At 45.1% G+C, this 24,208-nt stretch overlaps 1 protein-coding gene across 6 annotated transcripts in view; it reads right to left on the bottom strand.

The window, feature by feature from the left end:
- The window catches only part of RARB (retinoic acid receptor beta), a 313,765-nt gene that overhangs the window by 4,920 nt on the left and 284,637 nt on the right, over positions 1-24,208 (bottom strand). For all 6 annotated transcript variants that reach the window (XM_082753762.1, XM_082753761.1, XM_082753763.1 and 3 more), the window contains 3 exons: positions 14,132-14,292; positions 6,835-7,011; positions 44-248 (listed from right to left, as the gene is read on the bottom strand). In XM_082753762.1, the coding sequence (XP_082609888.1) occupies positions 44-248; positions 6,835-7,011; positions 14,132-14,292 (543 nt within the window). The remainder of the gene's footprint in view (positions 1-43; positions 249-6,834; positions 7,012-14,131; positions 14,293-24,208) is intronic.

Below are 24,208 nucleotides of genomic sequence, written 5' to 3'. Positions count from 1 at the left end.
ATAAATGAAGAACTTATCGTGTCTGATTCGTGCAGTACGGTACCTCCACAGATGAGGCAGATGGCACTAAGGAGACCAGTTTCTGTATCATCCATTTCCAAAGGCAGGAGCTGGTTGGCAAACGTGAACACGAGGTCGGTCAGCGGGCCAAATCCAGCATTGTGCATCTGAGTTCGGTTTAGGGTAAGGCCATCTGAAAAGGTCATGGTGTCTTGTTCTGGCGTGTATCTTGTGCAAATTCTAAGGATCTGCGGAAGAATAAAAATGAAATCTGAAGAATTCATCCCTCGAGAGGTTTGCTGCATTCTCCCAGTGCGGCAAATTACCCAAGGAGCTGAAGCACATGTTCATGTCAAAGCGACCTGAAATCCAACTCCAGTATGTTCAGTTCCAGTAGCACAGAATTTCTCTAGTACAACAGAAATAAATACTTCATAAACTATGATTAGTCTTTTATGGCAGAAATTGGTCACTTCCAAATTCACCCTCTAGTTATGAAGCAATCAAAACTTGCATGCAGTTCCCATGACTAACTCGTCAGCATTACCGTGACAATCACAGAAAGTGCTCGTTAATCAGTGTGCTGAACACACCTACCTCTGGGACGTTATTGCACTGCTGCTCTGGTCCCAGCAAGACCATGAAAATGTCTCACCTTTTCAAACACACACGCTATTTCATTGATTTGGGGGATCGATTTTGCGTGACAGTGCCTCTCTGGGCTGTGTCTTGGTAAGGACAAACTCCCCTCTCTGCCTCGTGTGAGTACAGAGAGCTTCGAGGTGGTGAAAGAGGCAGATTGTACCTTGTGCTTGGGGGTTCCTTCATTTCTGCCCTGAGAGCAAACCACAGAAAATACTGCTGCACTAACACAGCCAGGTGTGCAGCAAGTGAACAAGTGCTCCGTTGGAGCAAGGACAAAATGGAAAAGCAGCCAAAGAAGCAAAGGCACAGGAGGTAACTCCCAGTCATCACCAACTTGAATAAAACACCATCCCTGCCTGCTGCAACGTTCCCTGTCCCCTGGTGCCTCCCGCGTGCCCGCAGGCTGCTGGGCTCTCCTTCAGATGGGTGCAGGAGCTGGGAAGTGCTGCTGCACACCCAGGCAGGACGTCTGCTAGAGCGCAGCAGTACTGCTTGCTCAGAAATACCAGCCTACTTCCCTCACAGATTTTTTAACCGAAGATGAACCTGACTTCAGGCCACTGTATGGCCAGTTGTCAGATGCTGACACCGTAGCTATACGCTGGTTAAGATGATCTCCACACACATTTGTGCTTTGCCCGTTTCCTCTCCACTGCTCGGGATTGCATGGGGCTTGCCCCGGGTGCCACCTCGAGATGGCGAGATCCTCGCTGCTGACTGCAGCTGCGAGGCCACTGCTCCTCTCATCCTTCCCAGGCGGCAGGACAGGGTGACCTGTGAGTCAGGAGTCCTTGCTGCTCTTCGTCCACTTCCTTCCCTTGAGCACCTTCTCGCCACCTCCCTGTCCCGCTGGCAGGAGGACAGGGAGGTGCAGGACAGGACATCCATCCTGTGGCATGCCTGTGTAACATATCTCAGTGCCTCATGTTTTGAAAACCAGAGGTGGGAGGCGGCTTATCACCGAATGCAACCAAACCAAGCCAATCCAAGCCGAAATCTTGCGAAGTCCAGCTGATTTAGCTAAGGCTGCGGCCCTTTTTTCTCCAGGGCCCGGCTGCATTTATGTCCCATGCAGTCATCTCACTTTGTTTTAAGGATTGGACTGCACAGATTTACACAAATGTAACTGAGCACAGGGAGAATTTTAATTGCTTCTCTGACTACCCGGGCTCTGAGTCAGAGGCCCCCGCCGCCTGGCAGCTGACCAGGCTGGGGCTGGCTCTCCCACTTTCATCTTTGCCTGGCAACACTGCCCCAAATAAGCAGGGAGGAGAGCGAGGAGGATACGGCATGTGAGAGACCTACTGGGAAGCTCTTATTTCTCTTTTAAAATTCCTTGGTAAGAGACTTAATGGGGCGTATTTCTGCAGAAGGCTCTTGAGCTGCTTTACATCTGAGTAATACCCTTATCTCACGTGGTGGGTACACGCCGAAGCACCGGGACTCTCTGCGGTTGGCCAGATGTGTTTTACATCGTTCCCCTGCTCCCAGATTGGAATAAACTCTTGAACTCATTCAAATCAATAACCAAGAGCGGCACAAATACGAACGCGCACACTCAGGTTCTTCACTAACCACAAATCCCCTCTAAAATAAGTGATCTGAAAAGGCTGATGGTAACGCCAAAGGTTTTGGGTAATCACCAAAGTGTGATTGAGGATTATCAGCAGGAATTAATGTTACCAAGCATGGCACCCCCTCAATAAAAGAAAACATGTTTGCCACGGTCTACGCTGCCAGTAACCGCTGGCAGCTCTCTCCCCTGAAGTTCACCCTTGCCTACACTTTGGTATCTCCAGAAGGCATCCTAAAGAGACACCGGACACAGCAGCAGCTTCCAGGGGCCTTGCAGAAAGAATCATCAAAACCCACGGGGCCCACAGAATGCAGTCACTGCCAGGCGCAGGCAGCGACGGGGAGGGCTCCTCGCAAAAGGCAGCCTTGAGGCTTTGGTACCGAAATGCTGCTTGAGCCTTTAATTGGATGAGCCCGCAGCGGCTCAGACGGGGCACCCGCACAGCTGAGGCTCAAGCATGTGCTTTCTGCAGCGCACTTAACTTGACTGGAGCAATCAGGTCTCAGGTTTCTGCTGCATTCCTTCTACATTATCCCACAACACACCGTTATTAAACTCTGAGACAGATCATTTAAAATGTTTTCTTTTTCTTTTTCTTTCTTTCTTTTTTTTTTTCTTTCTAATTTATGCCCTTCATCAAGATCTGTGAAACGCTATGGATATTGCTGAGTTGCTCTTAAACCTTTCTTGGGCAAACTTCCAGTGTCAAAGTGAAGTTGATTTCAAGCTCATATTCACTGAAGAACATATGGGAAATGTCAGCACTTCAAAATAAGAAATCACTGTATCTTTCTCCATTTTAAACTGTCTAGGAGACATCCTCCTAATGTCCTCAGCACTGTTCAGATTTTGTAACTAAGCCAAGTATTTGAGCTGTCACTCTGCTCTTAAATGCCACTTGCAGCCATAAATAAGGTTCTTGCCCATGATTAAAGGACCCTTTGTTTTAAAGAACATATCTTCAAGTGTCTATGAGTCAGTCACAAAAAGGCAAAAACAAAAAAAAAAAAAGAAAAAGAAAAAAAGACACATCCCTACCGGTCACATGAAACCAGAAATATCCAGAAAGCTGCACTTACAAAATCGTGCTGCCATAAAATCGTTACCTGCTTGAAAGAGATCTGTTAGGTAAGCCGGGCTTTCTGTAAGAAATCCTGTTTCTCCACGTTGGCTGCCTGAGCCGGGCGGGACGGTTTCCCAAGCAGGTGACCTGTGGCGGGGCAGCAGGTGAACAAAGCTCCCCAGCGCTCCGTGCCCATCAGCACAGGTTGCTCCGTGTTTACGTGCAGGATTTTACAACAGAAGTTTAAAAATGACATTACCAGGGATGAGCATTCAAGGGCTTAGGGCTTTATCCATCAGATTTAAGGGAGACTGAGCTCTGGACTCCTTCCACATTCGCCTTGCCAGAACAAAACGAGGCTGCTGGTGCTCCCGCTGCGGGGCCAGCGGACGAGCAGACAGAAGCAGTCACTTTTACGAGGGTTACTGACTGAATTTTAGTAATATTTACCCCCGAAACCTTTGGCTCCAGAGCAAACATAAATTCCACCGTTCTCAATTGGCGCCTTCAACTATCTTGTGAGGCCTGATACTATTTCCCTTCCAGAATTTTTGTTTGTTTGTATATAAAACGATTCCTTGACCCAAATCCAATAGAGCTTATTAAGTTCCTGGCAGTGGCTCCTCTGTCGGGGTGTCAGGACTTTTCGGCATCGAAGGCTGCAAGATCCAACCGAGCCCTTGATGAGGCTTATAAATGCTTACAATTCACTCTGGGGCAACGAGACCCTGCCCCTAAACAGGGGTGCAGGACGGGGTGGCTGCAGAAAGGCACCTGCAGCACGCACGGGGGCTACCAGCAGGCACTAAGTGCCCGTGCTCACGCTGCGGGCGTACGGCAACACAGAGCACTCAGGATGCTCCTCGTGATTAGGAGAGCCAGCTCGCTGGGGGGGAAGCAGGCTGTATGGAAAACAGTGCTGAAGGTACTGGAATTTAGCTTAAATAAAGATACAGAACCACACTGCGATTCAGATTATGTGCAGGTGATGTGGGTTTAATGGCTATGGGCATTTCACAGACCGTGCGCGCACGGCACATTACTGTGGCAGCGGTGGTGGTAATTATCCCTTTTTCTTTTTAAGCAGCACATAAAGTAGTCGCATAAAGCTTGTATAAGTGCCGCACAGGAAAGTTAGGACCCTTCGCAGCACACACACCTTACCTGCTCCCGCTTCTGAAAAAGCCTCAGCCCTTCCCTGCTACGGGGAGCTATGGCACTCGCTATGTCTGCTTGCTCAGGTGTGCCACCCCCTCCAGTTTTGTCAAAAATAAAGAAGGGTGGTCAGGAATTGCAGACCTCGGGAAAATTTGTAAGTACAGCTTGAATGCTGACATGTTCCCCCAGAACCGAAGCAGTGGATCATGTTTAAAAAAAAAAAAAAAAAAGAATCAACCCTTTCTATCCATGGATTAGTTGAAATATACTCATCATTTACTACCTGCTTCATTATTAATATTCTTTTTCCGTTCTGGCAACTAAGCTTTTATTTAACCTCCTTGATCAAGGTCTGTGAAGTGCCTTTATCTAGACCTGTACCTTTGTCTATAACTTTATCAGTCTTGGGTTGAGTCATGGGTTGGACTTGACAATCCCCGCGGGCTCCTTCCAACTCTAAATGTCCTATGCTTCTGTGAGACTCTTCTGACAAAAATGCCAGCAGAAAAGCTTCCCCTAAATACTTGATAACACCCATCCAGGTTGCATGAGGTAAGCAAGACGCAGAACTACCAGGGGATCCCACACCATGTGGGGGGCCAGACATACTTGATGCTCTGGTAACTGCTCCCAAAAAATAGCTTCAGGAGCTCACAGGATCCTTTGCAGTTACGGAATTAGATTATGATTATTTTTCCAGTAGCTACAGGCACAGTAAATGGCAGCTCCAAGCAGGGGGAAGCTGCTTAAGGCCTGAAGTTTTAGGGTTAAAGAGTTTGATTGCACAGTTTTTTGTTATATCTTGACCCCTTCTCTGCACCACCATTTTTGGGTATTTTCTGTAGTTTGCAAATGCAAAGCAATTCTCTTCCTGTACCTCTGGCAGAATACATTTGAGGAAATGCCAAACTTTATAAGTTATTGCATGCCTTTCAGTGTAAGAGGAACGTAACTGCACCTTATCATACCAGAGCTAATGACGACAGGCATGAGATTGGGAATAAATGGCTCTGTCTTGTGGAGGGACCACACACAATAACGAGGAGACAGTCTGGGCTGAATGAGTGCCCGGACGAAGCGGACAATGAGAGGTGAACCTTGAGCACTGCAGGGCAACCTCAGCTTTCCCTTTTTTCATAGGCCAAAGAATAATATCCCTGCCCCTCTCCCACCCACTTTTCCTCCTACATCAATGTCCTCTAGATGCGATTCTTCAAAACAGCTCTTGACAGCACAAGAGGAAAAGGTCACAGCAGTTAATGTCTTCCTCAATATGATCCTGTTTGAAGCAATGCACTTTTAGAAATTCGAAGATTAATTACTTTAACTCAAACTCTGCAGGTTAAACTCCCGTGTTATGCCAAAAAATATACCTACAGTACCCATCCTACAAAGGGCTTCCTGGCCGTACTGAAAAGTCACCTGGTTCAGTAAGGACCAGAAGGTTTATTCTCAGAAGAAGACATTTGAAAGATGTATAAAACACACTTGATATCTTTAAAACACATTTAAAGAATTAACTGTTTTACTTAAAGCTATGGCTACGGTCAACAATAAAGAGCACATTTGCCATTAAAAGCCTGAAGACCTCTAAGGTCTTTATAAAGAAATGATAAGATCCCAGAGGGCTCCTCTGAAGGTCAGCGTGACAGAAACAACTGCAGACAAAGGGAAGATAGCTTGCCTTGACCCAGTGGCAAGCTCTGGAGGAAAACTTCAAGCCTATCTGCATAGTTTCCTTCTGTAAACTGTATGCTTGCCTATTTAAAATTAAATGACATTTTGCTCAAATTTGTACAAAGTCCCCTAGAGTCTAATTCCATGGGTAGCACTCCTGAAAGCAGGCAATTCTGTGTACCAAAGGCTTTGTGCCTGCCAGGCTCTGGGAACATCAGGTTCCAACATCAAAACCTGCAAAAAAATCACTCTAAATATTTGTGTCTGGTTCCTCAAGTCACCAGACTAGAGATACAGTGCATTCCTGAAACTTCACAAAGAGGACTTCCTCCTAGATACTCTATACACAGTGCTGCCTGCACGATGTTTTGGAGGGAGGAGGAGGAGAAGGAAGGAAACAGTCACAGTGTTAACAATGGGGACATTTTTCTGAAGTAGTACATATTTCAGTGCTGCAACACCAAAATGTGCCCTTCTTTCAGCTCTGTTGAAATCCACAAATTGTAAGGACTTAATACACATCTTGAGAAGTACAGTCATCCTATATAACCAATATTAGTAGACTTGTTAGAGTGCACTCGTGACTGTACCGGTAAGTATGCAACCATAAAGCTGGGGCAGTATTTAACCTTCTGTCAATTACAGTAACAGAGTGAACTAGAAAATAAATCAGTACTGCAGTAATATTAATATATATATATATAAAGGTACGTACCAGTATGTCCAGGCAGGCTGCTTTAAGTAGAGTTATCTGGTCTGCAATGGTCAAACTTGTAAAGCCTGGCAATCGTTTTGCAAATTCCACTATTTTAATAATGCACTTTGTCGCAAGTTCACTGAATTTGTCCCAGAGCCCAAGGTCCAGTCGAACCCGATGGTCTGCGCTGGAGTTCTGGAAAGAAAGCCAGAAGGCACCATAAATCAAAAACATCCCTTTCAGTAAGTGATTTTCAAGGGAAAGAAACAACAACCGAGTATTCCTTCTAGAAGTGCTCTCTATTAACATTCCAGGCAATTTCTGCAGTTTGCTGTTGGGATGATGCTGTTTTTAAACTTGGATTAATCGCCTGAAAATTCCTTGGATATTTCTCTGTTACTTATGATTGCAGAGGCCATCTGTACAAGGAATACAAATGAACTTAAGCATTTTCAAATGCCACTATCATTATTCTTCCTTGCCATTATATAATAAGTGCATTGAGAGAGACAATTTACAGTTTTACCCCAGAAAATAAAATGAACAGTGGAACAAGAATATTGTGTCCTCATCTGGAAAAAGCAGCACAACATTTGGAACATAGTTTCACATACTTAAGATCTCAGCAAATTAGTTCTACTTAATTTATCTGCTCTGTGGCTCTGCGAGGGTTTTACAGCTTTCTCAAGCTAAGGTCTCCCATGAATTAAACAACATTTCTTTACACAACGTTACAAGAAACACCATGTGTGATGATGAGTGCTATGTGCTCATTTGATGGGTATCCAATATGCGTCCTCCTGTTTGAAGTGTTACAAAGACGTTCCTGCTGCATCTTTCAGTGACCACAGATTCATGTATCTTAACACGAAAATCCGTGTTTTTGTACATTCAAACAAAGCACTTAACCCTTAAATAAGTTAAACATGAAGAGGATGTTAGACAAGACCTGGCTGACTCAAAAGCTTCTGTCATTTATTTGATTAGTCTAACAAAAGTTGGACTCAACTCAAGAGTTGACCTTGACTCAAAAAAAGACCTCCAGAGTCACCTCCAACCCATCTGTGATTCAAAAAACAGATGAAGATGGAGCTCTGAAATACCCAATGTTCCTCTCCTCCATTCCTACATGCAACACTTTCCTGTTTTGACAGCATTTGGATCCAGCATTGCTTGTGATCGTACATCTTATCTATAAAATTCAACAAGAGGAGTCAACTTGACACTAACAGACATGGCAGGTAAAAAGCCATCAAAAAGCTTTCAGCTTACATGGATTGCACTTCCTCGGAGGAAACATCTCCGGTGACCTTACCACCGACACTGCTGGTGGTGAGGACATCTACCCCCTTGGAAACAGCGGGAGACCTTCACGGGAGTCAAGGAACGGAAAGGAGTCAAGGAGTGGAACGAATTCTCCACCAGCCAGAACTGCACCCAAGTGGTTTGTCACCTTGGAGGCCACCGCCTTTCTTTGGTTCTTTCACAGGAAGGACAGACGGAAGAAGTGGGAGGGAGGACATGGGCTGTAGATGCTGTCACCAGGCCCCCATTCCCGCTGCCTCACCCTGTCCCCTGCTGCCTTGCACCACCACCACGCACGGGAAAGCCACGATGGGTCCCGGGGGGCCATCAACCTGACACTCACCTTCACTTGCAACGGAGTAGAGATTCCAGCCAGAAATATTTATACTAGGCCACTATTACAAAAAATAAATGCTAATCATGATGAAGAGTTTAAAGGTGCGTACGTGCTCTGCCCTGCTCCCCTCCTTCTTAAGGGATAAGAAATTAACTTCACCACTTCTATTTGAATTTTTATTCTGGGAACAATTTCTATTTTTTTTTTTAAATGACAGTCAAAAAGATAGGAGAAAATGTCTTTATAATGCTAAACCTAAAGAATTGCCTTCAAAATGGTCCAAAACTAATGGGTTAACAGTCATTGTAATGCCCTTTGAAACATTTCTTTCGGCTACTGGAGTATGCATCCTTCAGATTTATTTTATTTCATCCTCAAGGACCTTGGTGAAATACAGTACATTGGAGGAAAAATAAGATCAAGATGTGCAGTCATTCAGGCTGTAATTAAATTTAATAGGCAGTTTATCCAGTTCATAGAAAGATGGCATAGCGTAGAGCTACACAAAGCAGAGCCTAAAGCAGGAAATCATTTTACAATAGGGTATCCATCTGGAAAAAAAGACGTTGCATGAAACCAGCAAGTGTGAACGAAATCTTCATCAGTATCATATGAGGTTACTTTATCATGCTACAGTACTGGCAACGGGAAGTTTGACATGTCTTCTATTAAGAGTAATGCACGGCCGTCCTAACAAATGTAAATCTAACTCACCATTATGCAAACTGAAAAGAAGGGGCAGTTAATAAAACACAAAATAACCTGGTGTTTTATTATGCTGGTTGCCAGATCCTTGGCATTGGGTCTAATGTGGTTTACACATTATCTTTGAGATGCTACAAATGGGACGACTTTTAACATTTCATTCGGTAATGGATGTGGTCGCAAGCATCATGGAGGATCGCTAGATTTTTAGCAGCATTTCTGACTGTGTAAAACCAAAACTGACTCAGTATCAATGTATAGCTTCAACAACAGAACACAGGGTTAATAAAATGCACATTAGAAATGGAAACTTTGATTAAATTTGCCTGGGGATCTCCTCTAACCACGCTGTGAAAAACATGCAGACGCTATGACTTTTCCTGAATATTTTCCTGAAGCAGTTTTTTGGGTGTCCTTTCCAGGAGCAGTCTTGCATGTTTTTCAGGCCTTTGCACCAGTGCACATATGGCAGAACAATACTGTAATACACCCTAGTGACATCTTTATCAGTGGAAAAGCCCAACCTTGCTATGAAATCCAATTAAACAGCCATTTTTGCCACATAAATTGATCCCCTTTTTTCCATCATTTTTGTTTTTCATTGCGGGCTGCTCCGTCTCCACATTAACAATACAGGACGAGGTACTCCCAGAAACATACACAGTAGCAGAATCCCTACTGTCTTTAAAATCCACTTTACAAATGAAACAAGGCTCGCAGGGGCACTAGCCCCTAATCAGGAACACTTGCTACGCCTCCTTAGTAAAAGCAGCGATGCACTGCAGCTCCTGCCGCTCCACCAAGGAGCACAGCACACTTTGCTCCACTCCAGCATCGGGGTATCTGTGTCCTCTCCGGTGGCACAGAGCACGAGGCGTGTAACCTCCACGCCAAGGACTTACAAAGAGTAAAATGCCACCGAGGGGGGAGACGCCTCCGCTTCCAGCCAGCAAAGAGCAACCTGGGAGAACCTGAAGCAAGGTCGGTCCACAGAGTAAAAATTATTTTCTGTTTTATCCTCTCTTTATCACGAGGCTGGATGTAACACAGCTGTAGACTTACAAATAATGCCAGTCCCAAGGGACAAGCAGTATAGTTACACTCAATTATACTATAAAGTATGACATCTCCAGAGAAATTACTAGGGCACTTTCTCTTACCTGGCTGACAGTAATAAAACAGATCTATTTATGATGGACTTTTGAAATCCATTACGTTTAAACAGCTTGCTGATTCTCATCATCGACAGAACTATACTTGCCCCTGCCTACCAAATGCAACTGTTAAGTCAAATGACCCAGGGAATTTAATACAAGTGCTATTCCCCCATTATTTTAAGTAGACTTTTATTAACTATGCAAAGCACAGTAATTATTACAGATAGGGACTCTTTCTTTTTAAAGAGCAGATGGATATAAAAAAGGTAATTGAAATTGCTTTTCCAAAACCTTTCTTTGAGCAGGTAAAAATACACAATGGGAAAAAATAGCCACATAACCTTTCCTGCAGGAAATGCAGGCTGTGGTGGCCAAGAAGAGGAGTTGGATATGCAAGCTAAATGTCTGAACAGATTTTTATTTTTTTTTATGGCTGTATCTCTGCAAGCTCTTTTTTATTCCACTCTCATATACTTACATTCTTTGCTCTTTCCAGCAACAAACAAAACCATGTTTTACATCGGTCCAAAAGATCACATAACCAAAGGTGTACAGGAATTGCACGTATGGAGCAGATTCTTCTGTCCACGGTTCCTATCACTACGCAAGTGCAAAGCTCATGAAATTCAGGTGAATCCACTTTGAAAAAATGTGCTCATTTCTCGCCTCTCACTTAAAACCAAACAAAAACCCTACCCTGTAAGGTTACAGAAGCAATCCATACGCTTTGCAGCATGAGAGCACCACATTGCGTGAATGTTAGCCTGCAGGACGAGGCAGGAAAGCACGACTGGCTATTTTCTACTTGTACTAGCTTGTTACTGTCAAGAGCAATGATGCTAGAAGCATCGCATGCTTCTAGCTCTCCTTGGGCTCAGCATTTAGAAGAAGGGTCGTGTGCTGTTTTTGACTTCTGATCTCTATTTCAAGTGTCTCAGAAGGAAAGACTCTCACCTGAATCCTGCCACCAGCTCATGCTGTTGTGTCTGAGTACTGAAGCTGTGTCCCTCTCCATCAGCACAAACACCTTCCGCATCCTGCAAGTCATGGATCCTCTGTGCAAACAGGAAGGTTTCTCCCCTCGCTTGACAGACAGCTGGAGATGAAGCCCCCTTACTCCAGCCACAGGGATATTCAAGAATATTTCAATCCCCGAGGTCCTTTATTGGGTGCAAGCAACTGTGGGAGTGCTGCACTTTGTCCCTTTCAAAGCCAGGCAAAGATAACACTCACAAAAACGAGCTGTTACGCTGAATTCCTATCTCAAATGCTGGAGTGGCTGCCAGACCTTAGCTAGAAGAGAGATTTAAATACCCCGCATTTCACACAGAGATTATGGGAACGACGCGAGAGGACAGTTAATATTTAGCACCACCACTACTAGTTCTGACGCAGCTGTTGAAGGAAGCTGTGTAGCTCTCAAGGTAAGCCAAAAATAACTCTTCCTGTATAATTTTGTTATTGCAACTTGTGCAGTACCAAAACATGACGAAGTGGCAGGGACTTTAGCCATGTGCAGCTAACCGCTATGGACTTCCAGAAGACCAACAATAAAAACAAGTCTCTTTCACCAAGTTGCTCAATCTGTCCTGTGACAGAAATGAGCACCATTCAGCCTCAGAGACGGTGTGGGTTGTTAATGAGTGGGTTATTAATGAGCAATATTCAGCCTCAGAGAGGGATCGGGGTTACCTGGGACTCCTTGACAGTTCAGATTCATCCGTTATGGAAATCCAGGTGCTCTCAGTGCAGGCTCTGAAATTTCTTCAGGGACACCAACTCTCCGGGAAGGTCAACAGGAACCCAAGAGTGAAGGCATCAGCAGTATGATACGCCTTCATTCGTGACAAGACCCTCTCCAGTTTCCACGTGTATCATCTCAAGAGCTAAAATATTAATGGCCCTTAAGCATCCAATACGTAATGCAAGCATATAGGTGCCCAGGTTTATCTTTCAACCACCCAGAGCCTGGTCAATCACCAGCACTAGGTACCACCACACCCGCCGTAGCGCTCTTCCAGCTCAGAGGTAGCACACCAGCACGCACCAACGCGCTCCCATTTGGAGGCATATGATACATTATTCTGGGATAGCCAGGGCATTTGCAAGGCAGCCCGTGAGCAATAAACTCTGGCATGCATACCCGTCTGGCTACGTGTCCCAGCTGTGGACACCCGATCACCTCTTCTGCGAGGCACAGACTCACTGCCTTTGAACTGGGAAGATTTTTCACACTTGTCCAGAAGCGCTCGTGCATTAGCAGAAGTGTGAGAGCCTGCTTGGAAGATTTTATTCCCTTCAGGATGAAGGCACACAACCACACGTGCTGTGGGGAGGGGTGGAAGGCATTAAGGCAGGAATTTCCTTGAAAAGACACGCTATGAATCCCCCAGCCCCCAGCCCTGCCTTTGGTTATGTCACCAGCTGGCTGTTTTCGAGCTTCCAGCCTCGCATGCTGCGCTAGTCCCCGGGGGTCTGACTGTGCTTGCCTACTACGGCAGTATTTACCAGCACGCCGGCATTGATTGTTTTGACTACATCTAACATGAGCAGAGAAAGCACCAGAGAAGCATGCAGAGGACAGAAGCCTTCCCCAGTGCCAACAATTTTATGCAGGTCTCGAAATTAAATGTGAAAAATGTTTGTGAAAACAAACACGCTGCTTTCGGTGATGTGAAAAATATGCTCTTCCCTAATGTCACAACACGTGTATCTGCTTTTCTTGCACTTAAATTCAAAATCTTACACCTAGATCTGAGATTTTTGAACTGACCTTAATAAATAGCCAAGAATGCCATAACACAGCACCCTGCTCACTGAATATTCACGCCACTCATCTTGCCTAAAGTACTCTTTGAGAAATGCAATGTTTGTTTCAGTAGCGGGGTGTTTTCTGAAAAATGCAGAGGAACTCAGTGACAGAGCTTTCACCTGGCCTCTAGGTCTGGGTTTCTGGTGTCTGTTGGGGGCAGGGGACCAGGACTGTGCAGGCAGACAGCTGCTTGGCCCAGCCATCCACTCATCTCCCAGCCTCACATCTGAGAGCAGGACGTTTGGCACATCCCTCTGGAACAGGCGGTGCTGCTACAACTGACAGCAACAACAGACCAGCAAAGTCACTCATCTACTGATAGGACTCTGAGTACTGCCTACCATTAACTTTTGGCATCTCTTTCGTTACTGCATTGGCAAACTTGACATTGTATTTTCTCTTGTATTTGTATTAAAAAAAGTGTATTTCCCTGATTCATCACCCCCTGGAGAAATTCCTACTGCACTGACCTTCTTGACTTGGAGCTGATTTTTCATTTCTAAAAAGCAGCAAAAGTGTTGGCTGCTCTGGGGTATTTTGGTAGACTAGAAGAGGAATACAGCACAAATAAACATTTTGGAAACTGGTTTATTTAGACATTTCCCATTTTCCTTGACCATGGTAGCCTTGGGACTGTTACCAGTACCATTTACGAACTCTCTCCACCAGCAAAGTAGCCATCTGCTGATGCGCAAGCATAAACATGATTTTGGAAGCCAACAAATTTCTGATCAATGCTGGTATGTAATTCACTCACGGACTCCAAGCTTGTCTCTTTTCTGGACTAGTCTTTCAGTCTGTAGCTTTCTGTATAATACTGCTAAGTAATGCTTACAGTTAAGTGCACGTATTTCCATGCAGATACACATTTTTTGCATGGCTAAGGAGATCCACGGATTGCATGTACATCTACACCCATTTCAAACATCAGAAGTCTCTAATCCAAAACTCATACGACCCACCTGAATCCAGAATACATCATCTACAAACCATACTTACTGTAGTGTATTTTCCCAGCTGGCAGAGCGAGGGGAAGGTTTCCTGGTGAGCTTTTCGGATCTTCTCAGTGAGATCATCCAACTCTGCTGTCATTTCATAGTTTTCTGTGGACTCCTGCTTTGAAGGTTCCTTCTTCTTTTTGTTCCTATCATTTCTGACAGCTGTAGAAGAACAAGCACAGATCACATGTGGTTACTCAGATCACCCCGTGTTATGCTTGTTGATCTACTTCAAAACACTGCAACTTTTTAAACATGAATTATACAAGTGGAGATAAAAACGTAATATGCACAGAGAATACTTTCACAAGCTCAATTACTCATCTGCATATACTGAATTTAATGGGATAACGGTGAAAGCAAATTTCCATATGTGTTTGTTGTGGACATTTTATCGATAGTTCCATACTGTCTACCCTCCAGGAAAGTCTACCACAATTTCAAATGCACCGTGAGCCTCTTATTAACCTTGTGCGGTGGGATTTTTTCATTGCATCACTATAATTGTGCGTGGAGAAATTCTCTGCAGTGACGTAGTTGGTATTTTATTGGATGTGAACCATGTTGAAGAAAGTAATGGTCTCTCTTTTTTAGATTTCACAACATGGGATGTAACCAACCCCGTACTTAATACAAACTCCACCCAGCAAAAATTATGTGAGGGGAAGTTAAATTTGAAAACAGTCAGTGAAAGAAGATGAAACATTAAACTCAAGATCTGAAGATCAAAGGAGAAGCACAAACACTTGAAAGAGCAAAAAATTGCAGTGAAGCTATCTAAAGTTGCTTGCCATCTGCTCCTGCACTCAGATCAGCCTTCTACCTTTGCCGAGTTGTGGGGGATTATTAGAAATATGCATTGTGCTGCACTCGTTCTGTAATTGATTTCCCTCATATTTGTGTCCTGTAATAAAATATGACAGCTGCGCCATCACCATGCTGCTCTGTTCTTTTAACGAAAATAGCTTCATTTTACAAGAGGTGCCCAGGAGATGGGTCTGTGTCCGCAGCACTGCCAGTATTTGTGTATTTCATCAAGAGGCTTGATGTTAGCTAGAGCTAACATTTTAAGTATAACCAGATGCACAAGGAACCCAGGCTTTATAACAAAGCCAAACCAAATCAATCCCTCTCCCCAAAGACTCAGTATCAATATTAAAGACCTCAAAGACCAAACAGAAAATAACACCAACATCCACCCGTGTTCAAACGCTCGTGATATTTAGACCAGTGCCCTGAATTCTGACAGGGTGACTGGTGCACCTGGCAGGTGGTGAGGACGACCAACCTATACCTTTCTGACCAAAGGTTTGGCTTTGCAACTGAGAGGACTCTGACCCTGCTCCAGCAAACGTTTTAAGGATGCACTTGACTTGAATCGTGCGAAAAGATCCACAGTGAGGTCAGTTATGTGCTTTGCTGGGTCAGGGCGGGGATGCTGAGCACCTTGATGGTTTAAAGCCTATCCTCAAACACCATCAGTTCTCACATCTGGAGTAACAGAGACTCAGAAAAGTGAACAGGAAAGGCAAAGAGGCGCCTTCTTGTGAAGGCTCGGTGCTAGCAGGGTAGGCAGGTCTGGGGGAGTTGGATGGATGCCCCCACCTTCTGACAAACACTCCCCTAACACCGGTGCCCTGCCTTGTTCACCGGGTCCCAGGGCAGGGCACAAATCAGGCCCAGGCACTGAAAAAACGTCCAGGGCCAACACGAACAGCTCGAGTGCTCCCAACTGCTGCCGCACTCCAGAAGTAAATCCTAATCACTGCTGTACTTGGGAGATAAAAGAGCTCCTTAGAAAATTATGTAAACTCCTACACAACCGCAAAAAGCAATAAGCCTTTGTAATAAAGCCCCATTTACTTATAGCTCCACGATTGACAAATTTGCTAAACAGGCGGCCTCAGCAACTACTTATCTCAATAGCTTTGAGCTCCTCATGGAAGACAAACACGTTATTTAGGCCGGCCTTGGGAGCAGCTGCCAAGAGCTCCCAGATGCAAGGAGATAACTCAGGCAGGAATCCGGACACGGCTCCCGTGCTGCCACCGCGCAGCTCTTCCTCCCGCTGCACCTGAGGGCCTTTCCCCTCCAGAGGCCGGCAGAGGGACAGCTGCTGGTCAGCCCCCACCACCAAACGGCCCAGCTCTGTCCTTGCTTTTCATGAGCAAAGCACTGAAAGGTAGGAAGAGTGGAAGGGGAGAAATAACATGTCCTGAAAACTAACAGGTTTTGTTCTTTTGTTACCTTTTTTCTACGATTCCGACGGTCTTTGTAATAATAGTAAAGCCCAAGTAACATGTATCGTCTTGCTTCACGTCTACTTTTGATATTTTCTGCATTTTTCTAAGGCTGCATGGGACCTAGCTGCATTTCTGCACTCGTTGTAAGACAACACAATAAAGTGCTCCAAAAATATAAAGAATTTCTGTAATGTTGACCTGTTATGCAGATCCAACCACATGTATAATTCAACTCAAAACAAGAGGGGAAAAGACTAAGGCAGCACTATGCTTAAAAGAGTTAAATAAAAACACGAGCACACACATTTACACAGTAAATTTCAAAGCCATCAGTGCTCGGGGAGCAGGAACTGTCACGCTGCATGTGGGAATAGTTCTGGATTACAGCTTATGCTTATATCACATCAATCACACCTTTTTGTATCTCAGTCTTTACATGCATATGATCACATCAATCCCAGATGCAATTCCACTGCCTTTTAATGATGATATGAAAGTGATGAATCTGTGTCACCGCTAATGCTGCTGTGGAAAACTCAGGTTATGAATTTCATTACTTGGGCACTAAATTCTGACTCGACGGCTGCATTATTTAAGAGCTCCCGACAGGGGACAGTGTGGACGCTCCCTCGCCCCGCCAGAAGCACTGAAGTCACAGAAACTCAAACACAAATGAGGCGTGCGTGTGGTGAGGAGCACGGAGAGAGGCGTATCCCTGCGTGTGGGTACGCCACCAGCGCCGCCCGCCCAGGCCTGAGCACGTCTGCTGCCATCCATCTCCCCGGGACAGCTTCCCCGTCACCCCACGGACGCGCAGGCTGGGACTTGTGCTCCCACACCCAGACACCGCCGGGGAGCCGCGGCAGGGCTTGGTGCTGTGCCGACGTGAGGGACCAGCCCCTGCCCTCCAGTGTTACCCACCCTTCTGTCTGCTCCCTTCACGCCAGGTCTCCCGCTGCCTTCCTCGGCCTCGGACACATTTTCTGCCTTCTTGAAGCTGTAGCAGGGATGGATGGCTTTCTTCAAGGGAAGCGGGGCCTGCTGTAGTTGAAGCTGAGGATAAAGGCATGAACAGCTTCTCCTGGAGGCCCCCAGCTCTCTCATTTAGCAGCCACACGGCAACTCTTGTGCTTGAGCAGGATTACATCAAGCGTGTCGTGACACTGGCCCACCAAATTCAGTCACCACTTGGCCTTGGAGGAGGCTGGGATCCAGCCCAAGAGATTTAGGCAGTTTCTAGATCATCAGGTAAAATTCACACCGACTTCTCACACTCCCCTTTGCTGGCGGCGGCAGAAACGTGTGCCGTGGTGAAGAAGCTCCAACCCACAGCACCGTTTTCCCAATTACTTGCGTGACCTTTGCTGCCCCAGACGCCCAGAAGATAGTTTGACAGCACCTTTCACGTATTATAATGATTAATCAGCTATAAATTCATGACTCGAAATGCTATCATGGCTGTTTTGCCTCCCCGAGATCCCCGTGACCTTTGAGTAGCTTTGTGTACTAGTTAACTGTTTTTGTTCCTGTTTTGACAACTCCCAGCGTATCCAGTCAGTTCGCATTCCTGCGAAACCACACTTCTCCTGTCCCGAGGTATTTCGAAGCCATTTGTTAAGCCCACGGCCCTCAGAAGCACCTCGGAGCACTCGGGAAGCCCAGGGAGGAGGGCAGCACAGGGCAGGCAGGGCTCTCCGGCCCCTCGCAGCGATGCTTTGCCGAAGGGCAGGACCCGTGGTGCCGTGCCCGTGCGGCGAGGCTGACGCTCAGCCTCGCACCCAAGGCTTCCAGCAAAGCCAAGTTGCTTGCAGGGGTGCAAGCTTTGGTCCCTTGACGTCCCGACACTCAAATTCCAGATGTAGCTGTTTAAAATCTCCAAGTCCAGCGAGTTAGCAGCTGTGGACAACTCCAGTCAAGTATGCGAAGCACTTAGCCAGTGCCTCTGCCAAGCCCGATCCATCAGGACAAATGCCTGACTTCCCCCCAGACACCGTGCACCTCCTTTCTCCCCATCGGCTTTCACTAAGCTGTGCTCACCACGGCTTACGGCAGCGTGCAGGAATGGCTGTCACAACAGTCCCCTTGGAAAACCCTGAATCCTGTCAGACCTAGCACCCCAAAAGAGGATGAGGAGGCAGACCCTCCGACCCCCCAGATGAAGGCAGTGCCTTGCTGTGCATCACACACCGGAGCTGATGGCAGCAGGCACGGACATGGGGACCTCGACAAGAGTTTGTGCTCCAGGAGGTTGTTTTTCCCCTTTGGCTGGGCATATTACAGCCTGCTGCTGCCTCGGGGGGAGCAGCACAGGATGAGAGTTCACCACCACCCGACCTTTTGCATAAGCTCCACGCCAGCTCTGCCAAAAGTAAAGAAACAAGGAAAAAATCATCTTGAAAACAACACAATCATGCTTGACAAACCGAGATGCCATCAAGTCAGAAGGGTAAGAGCCCTGTTCCTCTTTTCCTAGCCATACAACTGCAAGCCAAACACAGCTTTACAAGATGCAGAACACCAGGTAGTTATAAATGGATTGGCTTTCCTGGGCTGTGATTTCCAGATGAAATAATGTTTTCTTTCAGGCAAAGCCGCTCGGTCTTTAAAAACAACAGGAAACTATCTTAAAACAAATTCTCGTGCCAAAACTGAGCTTTGACATATGGAGAACGATCGGAGGCGACGCACATTTCTCATTAAAAACTCTTGCTTCTAATGGACGAAGCCAGTAATGAGCACGGAGCCTTGAGCACAAAACCAAACTCGGCTGAAAACTGCATGTTGTGTAGCTAACCCAGAGGAACCCACGAGGTCGGCTGTCTGGCGCGGCCGCCAGAAGGAAACATCTCGAGTTCAGCGAGATCGTATCTCTCCGCAGACAGGCCTCAGAATTCAGAGGGAGCGCAGAGAAACAAACCATGAAGGGAACTTCATGAGAACCTGGCACGCTCTCATTTTTCCCCAGGCATATATTAAAGCATTCAAACCTGCCCCGGGTTTCCTGTTGAGAAATGCTGCTGGGCTACGGCAAGGGTGCCCTGACCAGCGCTCCAGGAAGCCCTGGCATTGCGCCCCGGGTTCGGCTCAGCAGCGGGGGAAAGCGCCGCCAACCCGAAGGACATCACCACCCTGCACGGCTCTTCCAGTCATGGGTGGTGGTGTGTGTGTGGTTTTTTTTTTGAGGAAGGTGAATCTGAACTCTGCCTAGCAGCTCTGTATTATTCATTACATAATTGCTATGTTTTATTAGAAATATGATCTATTATAACCTTGAATACAGTAACTTAAATGACATTGAAAATTAGATTATTCTGATTATTAGAGAAGTGAGAAAGGTACTAAACATTTGTAAGCCTGATAATCAATCAGTGTATCCATCTGAGTGCAATAAAAATCAATCAGGAGCTAGTGCGTTTAAATCTAATTTTTTAAGCATGACATTTTCTTCTGAGTTTCTTTTTTAAATGTCACCCTCTTCTACAACAGTGATTGATTCTATCCCCAGGGACAGTTAACTCCGACTGTTTTATTCATAGCACCGAGATCTTGTATCCACATTCTTTTCTAAATATCAAATTAATCACAACAACAATATTTGCATCAAAACGTGAAATTCAGAAGCACACACTCGTGTATTCAAAGCAGTACCAAACACAACGCTACATTTAAATTGGCTCAAATAACGCGATGCTTTTAACTAGCAAACAGCGTTTTAACACAGAAAATGGTGGAATTTTGTGTCCCTTAGGTTCTCTTTTTTCCCCCCAAGAAAGGGAAGGCCAAGGATTTGCTTGTTTAAAACATAATTCATGTAGAAATGTTTCAGCAGCGAACAATGAATCACTAGCTATAGGGAGTCCCTGAGTAATTACCTGTGCCTCCAAAATAACCTTATTAGGCTATTGTAAGTATAGGGGAGACCTTTGATACCTATAGCCTAAGGGGCTCTATTTTTCCATTCATGCACAGGGGATTTATATGGTTATATCCTATTATAACCGACGAAAGCAACACATCTCCCATTTATGTATGAGGATAACTCCAGGGTTAATATATCAAGAACTGAGTTAAAAGAACAGGTTTCATTATGTGAATGAGTGATACAAATGGATGCTCTACAGCTTTGTTCAACTGGCCTGAAACTTGATCTGTGGTTTCAAGGATTCCATCAGCCTGAAAATTTTATTTTTGACATGAAATTTGGCACCTGCTAGTGTCACATCCCTGAAATATTAGTAGATGGAATGAGCAAAAAAAGGAGTTTCTAGTCCCTTGAAGAAAAACAACACTGATCGAACTCAGACGTAGGATCAAAATAACCAAGCCAGTGCAGAACAATAAGCCAAGAAATACACATGGGGAACAGCTGAGAGGTATGGCTTTTGTATTCTTTTTCTTGTTAATTTATTATAATTTTAAAGACAAATAAGGAAATGGCACAGAATCGTATTTATTTGTTTTGCTTGCTTGTTTCTTAAACTTTTTATTTTTATTTTATTTATTTTTTTTTGCTTTTAAGACATATGGAAACAAAAACATCTAAAACTGCCAATCCAAGACCTGAAATGGAAGGAAAACAACAACAAAAACAAACTGTTTCTAAATGCTATTTTGGAAGCGATTGTGGGAAGAACTTAGAGAAGGTTCCTTAAAGTGTTTCAGCTAGAAAAAAAATCAGAAAGCTTGTCAACTACTTCCAGGCTCAGGGATGTCATGATAAAGTCTACCTGTATATTGACTGCATCACTGCAGGGCTGGTTCCAGTTCTGCAGAACGTGCCCGACACAATGAGAACTTGTCAAAGTATAAAAATCAGGACTCCAGAAATACAGATGGAAACAAACCCCACGAAGCAGGTCCTAAACAGACACGAGAAATTTCAAAGCCGAGAAGTTTAAAAGACAGAAAGCAAGCAAATGAGTGAAAGAAACCCAGCAGAAACAGCAGGCAGGTGTGGCGGGCAGATGAGGCAGTAAGTGGAGCAGCTTAGTCAGAGCCAGGACACACAAGGCATGGAGCATACGCCACGGGCTGAACCGAAAGCAGACTCCTTCATCTCCCTCACTGTCTCTCCCTACATGTTGCAATCAAACTAGACGGAGAGACATGGTTATACATTAATGATAAACTGTTTAAACAGCATTTGGCCTGAGATATCCATTCTCTGAGTGCTTTAATATCACCAATTATCACCGTGAAATAGGATAACCTAGAAACTCTTAGAAACTGAAGCTTAATGAGCTTCCAAAGGCTACCATGAACAATTTCAAGGAGAATAAATCACAAACATTTCCTACAAAGTCCCACCAACATATCTGCAATGGCAATAACCAACCCATCAGCCACTGACTAAGACGCAACTCAGCCACTCATGTTTCCGTCTGTATTTCACATAAGCATCACCTCGAGTTACTTATTGCCAGAAATTCCCGTGAGATGGAGCTTCTCCATAGGCAAGTCCCACAATGTCCCCATTCACCTAGTGCTGTTGGAATAATCTACAAAGGTAGATTAAACCCTCCCTGTTCATGCCCTGCCCCATCTCCCCTCAATATCCTGCATGGAATCAGTCACTTCCCTACTTTCATGTAAAGAAACACAATTTTTATTAAGATCTACCATGACACCTGCAACAGGCTTTGCAGAGTAACAGCATCACCTGGTGGATATTGGCAGCCATCCCTTTCCCTGGTCAGTGATGAACTCCAAAGGAGCTTTGGGAAAAAAAAACACTTCATCCCGGGAGGTTTCCCAGACTTACGGGGCTGTGACTAACTTGCTGCCCAGTGCTGACCTGGGGGAGAATCCCCCCGAAACTAAAATCCCCAGGAAACTGAAGTATCGTCGTGGTTGCCATCTACTTTTTCGTCTGCCAAAATCCCAATGGATTTACCAGGAACTTCTTCAGCTGTCTAGATAAAATTCTGCGTACAGCTGGTTAAACTGAAATAGTCTGGGGAACTGGACAGCTTTTATGGAACAGCAGTGTCTAAACACATTAGCTAAAAATATACACAACCACAAACACGACGTGATTATTCTTTCTCTTCCTTACAGCTGAAGTGACTAAATGCATACACAGCAGTTGAAAAATACTTCTAAATAGTCAGCCTGACATTAACTTTCTATTAATCTATACTACAAAAAAATAGCACAGTTGTTTTTCACAGGCTGGGGAAAGAAAAATTCCTAAATTTCAAACTCTGAACTTTCAGTCAGAAGTCACTAAGAGGCCATTAAATCTGTCTCATCTGATTTCAGCTGTTCAAGTGCCCTTTCGAGCTACCTTCTCAAAGCAACTGCCCTTTTGAGCTACAATCTTGAAGTCTGGTACACTAACTCTTTATGGATAACCGATTACAGGTAAAAATATCCTGAACCTGACCTTTCTCTCCAGGGTCACCAAAAGGTAAACCAGTCTACTCATCTACAAATATTACGTTAATTTCTCTTATGAGACAGTCATGGTAGTAGGATGGCTCGCAACTGGGAGAACTTGGGGTTATCCAGTGTCATCAATTCAATTTGTTGGACATTATCCAGGATTGCTGGTGGCAAGGAAAGTGCACTGCTGTAAACTAAAACCAGACTCCACACTGTTTCTGCCCGGTATCTGGCCTGACTGTAGCCCCTCGTACGGTTCAAAGTGCTACAGCTCTTTTATTTCTCATCCTAATGGGCACAAACAAAAAGAACTTGATGTGCTTGTTGCTGAAGTGGCAAGCTACCTATCGTGACAAACTGCAACTTCTTTCCTGACAGCAACATTAGCCAAACTTTTTCAACAAAACAGCTTTCCAATAATACATATAAGTGTGTTAATTCAATATAAAGAATGAGACTCAGCTATGGTACAAACCTAGGCTTTCTGATTATACGCGATAAAACAGATTGTATGGACAGCAACTCAAAAGGCTCTTTTGGGGGAAAGAAAGGAGATGAGCTGGCACCCCTTCCCTCTGGTCACACTTGGCCACTCAGCACCCAGGGCAATGTCTCCTGAGAAGGATGAGCAGGAACACCAAGATGGTGTGCCATCTGCATTTTTCCCTTTCATTAAGGCAGGTTTCACGCAGTGAATGCCATTTGGCTTTCCCCAAACTGGGTTCAGTCCTACGTTACTCACCGGCTTTAAAAATCCCAGCCCCAGCTTCCCCCCAGTACTGCTGAAGTTGTGCAGTGGTGCTACTCCACCGATCTCAGCAGAGCCCTATTAGTGTAAAACTACAGTAACGTAGTGGGGGATCAGACCTAATATCTCTATCTGCAGATGGATAATACCGCATTCATAGCTAAGTTTCATTTCTTTGTTTTGCCCCCAAGGCTAAATTTCACATTTGTACCTCCTGGTGTCTTGTGCAATTGTGTAAAGGTGCATCTAGCGGGAGAGCTGCCAATTGACAGCACATTTGAAGAGGCCTGTGCGCACTGCGTATTTCATCAAGCACAAAGAATATATCACCTCATGCAAGCGTAAATTGAGCTCATGAAGGCGGAGGAACAGTTGCTCCAGATGTGTTTTGAGAAAGGGAGCTGTAGTCTTGAACCGCGGTGCTAGCCCGCATCACAGCCTAGGCAGCTTGCTGCCCTGGCCTCCCACTAAGCCAAGAATAATAAAATCAAGCAAATAGCTCAGCTGCTATTTACCTACTCCTCTGAAGGTAATGTGGAAAACACGCCATTATGAACACACAGAATTTTTTTCCTAAGGATAGAAGCTTGTTGATATGTCTGGAAAAAAAAAAAAAAAAGGATCGGGAGTTTATTTCCAGCTCTCAATGCTTTCGGGAAGACGGGGGGGAAGGCAGCGTTCAACCTCCCTGCCAGGGCTGCTG

This window comes from Aythya marila (genome assembly GCF_965140915.1).
Source record: "Aythya marila genome assembly, chromosome: 2".
Classification (NCBI taxonomy): domain Eukaryota; kingdom Metazoa; phylum Chordata; class Aves; order Anseriformes; family Anatidae; genus Aythya; species Aythya marila.
This window is presented reverse-complemented; position numbering and strand designations above follow the sequence as displayed.